We start from the raw sequence: 7,350 nt of genomic DNA on the forward strand, positions 1-7,350 counted from the left end.
TAAGTGTGATGCCATATCTTATTTGAGTTTCTTAACTATACACTGTTGCCAATATCAATTTCGTAGCTTGCCAAAATATGTGTCAGGTACAAGTTATGCTGTCACTCTTAATAGTATTGTCATTGAGTATAAGGTTAGGTGAATAAAAACACATTTAATTTAGGTTTTTTATTTTTGATTTTCTAAAGTGAATGAAAAAAAACAGGTATAATGGAAGAAGATGGGGTTCATCGTCTTGAAGGCACCTCCACTAATGAGAAAGGAGGCCTCATAGTGAAAAAGAAAAAAGAGCCGACCTTCAAAGTTCCCAAACCCTCCCTGCTAGGTCTTGATCGCTTGGCAGCTCAAAAACGCAAAGAAAAGGAGGATGCTGCCCGTAAAATGTCTTTCTCGATGGAGGAGGAGGGCTCCATGGAACCTTCTTCAGAGCGTTCACACTTACAATTTGAGAAAACTAAAGATGAGCGTAAATTTCGTTCAACCACAGAAGAGACTCCCACATACACAGGAGGCGTCACACGTGAAGCCCGGGAGCGATTACTAGAACGAGAGAAGGATAGATACAAGGAGAAGGGTGTTTATGCTACCACCAAAGATAGACACAGACATGATCATAATAAGAGAGAGTCTCGACAGAGACGTGACTTTGATAGGCACCGCAGCGAGAGACACAATTCCCGTAGACGTGAAACTCCCAGGTTTAGAGACGAACCTAAAACCCCAGATTTTAGAGTCAAAGATACTGTGTCCAAAACTTCATGGGATGAAGATGATGATCATCCTCCTTTGAAAAGATCAATGTGGGATTACCCTACCCCAAATGTGTACAAAAAGGATGATGGCAGCTGGTCAGAGAGAAGCTCAAAAGCTAAAAGTGAAGGTGAATTATCTCAAAGGAGTCATAGACTAAAAGTTTTTGATGAGAGTGAGAGAGCCACACCTGCTCATAAATACAATGTTTGGATGAAAGATCGCAAGAAAACTGGTGCTACACCTGCGTTAGACAAAGAGATAAAGTGGGATGGAACTGTAGAGAGAGAACATTGGGAAGAAGAACAGAAGAGACTGGACAGAGAGTGGTACAACATGGATGAGGGATATGATGATGAAAATAACCCATTTTCCAGTGTCAGTGATGAGTATACTAAAAAGAAAGAGGAGCAACTAGAGCAAAGGAAAAAAAAACGTCTGAGTGCTCAACAGCGCCAAATTAACAAAGACAATGAGCTATGGGAACGTAATAGAATGCTCACCTCAGGCGTCGTCCACTCTATAGACTACAATGAAGATTTTGATGAAGAGTCAATAGACCGTGTTCACCTATTAGTGCATAACATTGTGCCTCCCTTCTTAGATGGAAGAATTGTGTTCACCAAACAACCAGAGCCAGTAATTCCAGTAAGAGATCCTACATCTGACATGGCCCTGGTGGCCCGAAAAGGTTCACATTTAGTGCGTGTTTATCGTGAACAAAAGGAGCGCCGAAAGGCACAGAAAAAACACTGGGAATTGGGTGGCACTAAGATTGGAAATATAATGAGGATTAAAAAAAAGGAGGATGAAGAGGATAAAAAGTATAATAAAGAGGATGACAGTACTGACTATAAAGCTGATCACAAATTTGCTGAACATATGAAGGGTGAGTTTATTAATTTGTAGTTTATAAGTGGATGGTGTGATCATATTATTCATTATGATTGACAGTTGCTAGTTTAGCAATTATATATGATGTTTGACCCATTTGCATGTAGAAGGTCATGACCTGATAACTGTCATTTTTGTTTTTGAAGGTTCTAGTGAAGCTTCAAGTGAATTTGCAAAACGGAAGTCCATTTCTGAGCAAAGAAGGTATTTGCCAGTTTTTGCTGTCAGACAGGAGTTGCTAAATGTAATAAGAGAGAATAATATAGTGATTATTGTGGGTGAGTTTATTTGCATTTTAGGGTATGCTATTAAGATACTATATATCTTAAGTTATGTTTTTTGAACTTATTATGAATCAAATAGTGCCCAAAACTTCAATTATTTGGTTCTTGCCTAAATAAGAGACATTAACAGAAGTTAAATTTGACACACAAATAAGTTTGATTATCTAACAAAGTTCAAATTTTAGCAGGAATGTGGTGAATTTCTAATCTCATTATGCCAAAAATTGATACTAAAATTAAGTATGTATTACTTTACTAATCATATACTAACCTGAACTGAAATGAAATGAAAAAAATTATTAACATTTTAATTAATATTTCAACATCACTCATATATCAAATTCAGCTGGTCTTACTGCCCATTATTTATATAGTGGCAAAATAATTGATTTCCACAGAAATGCTCTAGTAGCATTTCAGTGGTAATTGTTAATTACATTGTAAATCAATAAAATCTTAAGCCTTATAATTATATTTTATTAAATTCAAGGTTAATTTTAAAAATCTTTTCCATCAACTAAGGTGAAACTGGAAGTGGCAAGACTACCCAACTCACTCAATACTTACATGAGGACGGCTACAGCAAATATGGCATGATCGGCTGCACTCAGCCCCGTAGAGTAGCCGCCATGTCAGTAGCTAAAAGAGTAAGCGATGAAATGGGCACCGCTCTGGGCGATGAAGTGGGTTACGCAATTAGATTCGAAGATTGCACCTCTGAAAACACTGTTATAAAGTACATGACTGACGGTATTCTGCTGAGAGAGAGTCTGCGAGAACCAGACCTGGACCATTATAGTGCGGTCATCATGGATGAGGCGCACGAGCGGTCTCTTAGCACGGATGTTCTCTTCGGTTTGCTGAGGGAAATCGTCGCACGGAGACACGATTTGAAATTGATCGTTACATCGGCGACAATGGATAGTAGCAAATTTGCTATGTTTTTTGGAAATGTGCCAACTTTTACCATTCCTGGGCGAACATTTCCGGTGGAGGTGTTATTCAGCAAGAATCCGGTGGAGGATTATGTGGATGCGGCAGTTAAACAGGCGCTGCAAATCCATTTACAACCGCCCTCTGGAGATATTCTAATTTTCATGCCAGGACAGGAAGATATTGAGGTGTCATGTGAGGTAAGTGGGGATGGAAAAGTTGCAACATTGTGGGTTAGTGAAACCAACGAAAAATAAATATGAAAACCAAAACGAGTTCATCCAGTCACATTTATTATTCATCTCTCAAATAGCACTGCTGTTATTGCAGTTATCCAGCGATTTTTTCACGCATCAATACTTTGAAGCGTCAAAGTAATTGTGCCATTTTGGTTATCTCGCTTAAAATAGTTGTTGGCACTTTGTTCTTTCACTCACCTTTTCATTCACATAACATGATCAAATATATTCATTGCCTAATTTTCATGACATAAAACTTTTCAATAAATGTAAAATGAATAAAACTAGAAAAATTCATACTTAGTATACACTAGTGCAAGTATTCGAATACCGTATAAACGATAGTATAACTTTGTTATTAAACGGCAAAGATCGTGATGAAACTGTCCCAAAAATTTTTTTGGAAAAGAATAAAAAATTAATTTTTTTTTAACTTCATCAGCTTGTATCTCGCAAATGACGCAATTTCAGATATATGTTGGCCATAACTTTTTAAAAAATTTTTGATCCAAGAAAAGTCTCCTTAAATTTATGCTGTATCCTAAAGAGAATACATTTAGAAATGCAGCAGTGAACAATGCCTTCTAAATATAAGTACTTTGAAGTTTCAACACCTTGCGGATTAAACGAATCCTGACAGTTTCTCTGCTTTATTTCTTTTCGAAATCAGATGAATATGCACCTTTCTTTGTATAGTCACTTACTTGTGTCAGCAAACAATTATGCAACGAAATTTCTTATTTTCATAAAGACCTATTAGACAAAGTATAGTTGATATAGGGATGGTATTTCTCGCACTCGTAAAATCGTAGAACTTGTCTTACCTTTTCGCTCTTTCGTGATACCTCTATTCGATACTTGTAGAATACACTGTTGTGCATTTGTCTGCGTAAAAAGTACATATTATACCTTAATTCAATAGGTGTTGGCTGAACGTCTAACAGAAATCGAAAACGCCCCTGAACTATCCATCCTACCGATCTACTCGCAACTACCGTCAGATCTTCAAGCGAAGATATTCCAGCGCTCACCCGAAGGCATCAGAAAATGCGTAGTCGCCACTAACATCGCCGAAACCTCCCTAACAGTAGATGGTATTATCTTCGTCATAGACAGCGGTTACTGCAAACTCAAGGTGTATAATCCTCGCATTGGTATGGACGCCCTGCAGGTAACTGTTTTTTTTTGGCATCGTCTTAGGGCCGCTTAATTGAGAGATAGATTTACCCTATTTCTCAAGCCAACGCCAATCAGCGATCAGGACGTGCGGGACGTACAGGTCCGGGGCAAGCTTTCCGGTTGTACACGGAACGTCAGTATAAGGATGAATTATTGGTTACCACTGTTCCTGAAATTCAACGGACAAATCTTGCCAATACGGTACTGCTTTTAAAATCGTTAGGAGTGCAGGATCTGTTGCAATTCCATTTTATGGACCCGCCACCGCAGGACAACATTTTGAATTCACTGTATCAGTTGTGGATTTTGGGAGCATTAGATCATACTGGTAGAACATAGACGTTACTTTTAGCTGGGGATCAGACTTGATTTAATCTTTCTCTAGGTGTTTTAACCAAGCTCGGCCGGCAGATGGCCGAATTTCCATTGGACCCACCGCAATGCCAGATGCTCATAGTGTCTACCCAAATGGGTTGTACCGCAGAAATCTTGATCATTGTGTCTATGTTGTCGGTCCCATCAATTTTTTACAGACCGAAGGGGCGGGAAGAGGAGGCGGATGGCGTGCGCGAAAAATTCCAAGTACCCGAAAGCGATCATTTAACTCTGCTGAATGTCTACAATCAATGGAAACAAAATAGTTACTCGGCTCATTGGTGCAACGAGCACTTTATCCACATCAAAGCCATGCGTAAGGTCCGCGAAGTGCGTCAACAACTGAAGGATATCGTGGTCCAACAAAAGCTGGAAATAAAATCATGCGGCACAGATTGGGACATCGTTAGGAAGTGCATTTGTTCAGCGTACTTCCATCAGGCGGCCCGACTAAAGGGTATTGGAGAATATGTGAACTGTCGTACTGGAATGCCCTGTCATTTACATCCCACTTCGGCACTGTTCGGATTAGGCAGTACGCCTGATTATGTGGTCTACCACGAGTTGGTAATGACTGCTCGTGAATATATGCAGTGCGTAACTGCGGTGGACGGTCATTGGTTAGCCGAATTGGGACCAATGTTCTTTTCTTTGAAAGGTATAGAATAATTCGGAAACGTTTTAGTATTGCTAATGGGTTGGTTTGATTGCAGAGACTGGGAAGTCCGGAAGGGCGAAAAAAAAATTGACGGCGGAACATTTGCTCGAGATGGAGAGTCAGATGCAGCTAGCCCAGGAAGAAATGAAAGCACGGAAAGAGGCAGCGGATAAGAAGGAGGCGGCATTGAATAAGGGGCAGGAGATTATTTCGGCTGGGGCCACCCCTAGGCGCACTCCTGCCAGATTTGGCCTCTGAGCATGTAGAAACTATGAAAAACTCTAGTAATATATAATGATATTTCTGTATAAAACAAAGTTATTCTAACTAAGTTCTTGAGTTTCCATGAAACTGCCTAAATAAAAAGCAGGAAAAGATACTCCGCTGGCGGCTCTAGCGGCTGCGGCTGTCATGGTTTCTTGATGTGTTTGCTATAATAAAATTATTGGTTATATAAAGTTCTATTATATTTCAGTAAAAAGTGAGTACTAATCGCTGCTTGTTTTATAGTACACAGTTATGCAAAATAAAGTGCATTAAACGATTTTATTTAACTTTTAATATTCTATTTTTGTGCATATACCTAAACTGGCGGCCATATTTGATTCATTAGTTTGGTTAAAATCAAATCGTCTAAATTTTTCAGTGACGTGTGACGTTCATGTCATGTTTACATTGACCTCTATTTATTTACTTATTATTTTAGCGAATAGAAATAAATTTTACAAAAAGTTCATCATTAAAAGTGAAATAAGGGACAAATGTAAAATTTTGTCCTGTTTTTACTTGTTACTCTACTGCCACAACAATAAATCGTTGGTATTAGCTATATTGTGTTAATTGCCACACGACATGGCCGAATTCTTTGAACAAGATTCACCTCCACGCTCACTCCACAGTCTCGAAATGTGTTATGTTCGTTTCTTCAACAATACTACCCGTCGTATTGAGCTTCGATGGGTCACTTATTCAGGGGAAAACACAAAATACAGTGATATGATGCCTGGACAATACATCGACATAAATACATACAAAACACATCCCTTTATTGCCAAAGACAGTGACACCAAGGATATGATGCATGTTGGAGGCAATTACTTTTACTATCCAAGAACATCTAAGGAAGTACTAAGTGAAAGGTTTCCAAATGTGCCAGTGCCAGAGTACCATGAGGTGCGTGTCAAGGTTTTCATAACATTGCCTATGTATAGCTTATATTACGGCTGCTTATTATCTTTGAGGAACTGTTTAAACTGTGTGCAGGATGTGGATAAATTGGAGTTGCCTAAAAACTTGATAGAGGATGTCAAAAAAGTAATCAAACAAAAAAATAATCGTAATAGTTTGATTTTTTAATGTCTTTCATGTAGATCCTTTTTAAGATTTTTGTATTTATTAAATTATTAGGCAGTAGGCATATAAAGTTTTGAATTATTAAAAATCTATTCTCTAAATATTAGAGATTTTATTTATAACCAAATTATTATTGTGCTATTAACTTTAACTACACAGTAATTTCTATTGAAACTTTGAAATTCAGCCTTTGTGTTGGTGAATCTTCATCTGTATGAAAACCGACTCAATGCTAAAGTTAATAGCACATAATTCATTTAGCTTTTAGTGTTGAATAGAAAGTTAAGAAATTAATATAAAAATGTGTAAATTATCTTGGTTATTATAGTGGCTGCAGTCAAATGAAAGTCATTTATTATAATGGGCACAATCTAATCCAATTTCAAATATCACATAGTGTACAAATTATAAAATTAAAATTGAAGCTGGAAATTTATTAACCTGTGGAGTAGAATACTTCTATATAATAACAACTAAACTTCTGGAATTTAGTCCAAGGTGAATTCTATGTTAGAGTTCCAAATTCAAAGTTCGAAAGATTATAGACAAACTGCAAAGTCCTATTTTATTAATAAGTCTGCTATCAATGAAGTTCAAGAAAACCACACATCTAAAGATATGGAAATTGTGTTATGATTCCCTAATACTTTATATAATTATTTTTATAACTTCTAATAAAAGCAAA

General features: G+C 37.5%; 1 protein-coding gene across 1 annotated transcript; it reads left to right on the top strand.

Moving 5' to 3' along the window:
• Positions 1-117: 117 nt before the first annotated feature.
• On the top strand, positions 118-5,832 carry l(1)G0007 (ATP-dependent RNA helicase l(1)G0007). The gene is made up of 7 exons (XM_066298726.1): positions 118-1,639; positions 1,791-1,922; positions 2,451-3,061; positions 4,023-4,271; positions 4,322-4,607; positions 4,665-5,312; positions 5,368-5,832. The coding sequence occupies exons 1-7, from the start codon at positions 211-213 to the stop codon at positions 5,568-5,570; spliced, it is 3,558 nt and encodes a 1,185-aa protein (XP_066154823.1). The 5' UTR covers positions 118-210; the 3' UTR covers positions 5,571-5,832.
• Positions 5,833-7,350: the final 1,518 nt, after the last annotated feature.

Source organism: Euwallacea fornicatus, chromosome 31 (genome assembly GCF_040115645.1).
Source record: "Euwallacea fornicatus isolate EFF26 chromosome 31, ASM4011564v1, whole genome shotgun sequence".
Taxonomy (NCBI): domain Eukaryota; kingdom Metazoa; phylum Arthropoda; class Insecta; order Coleoptera; family Curculionidae; genus Euwallacea; species Euwallacea fornicatus.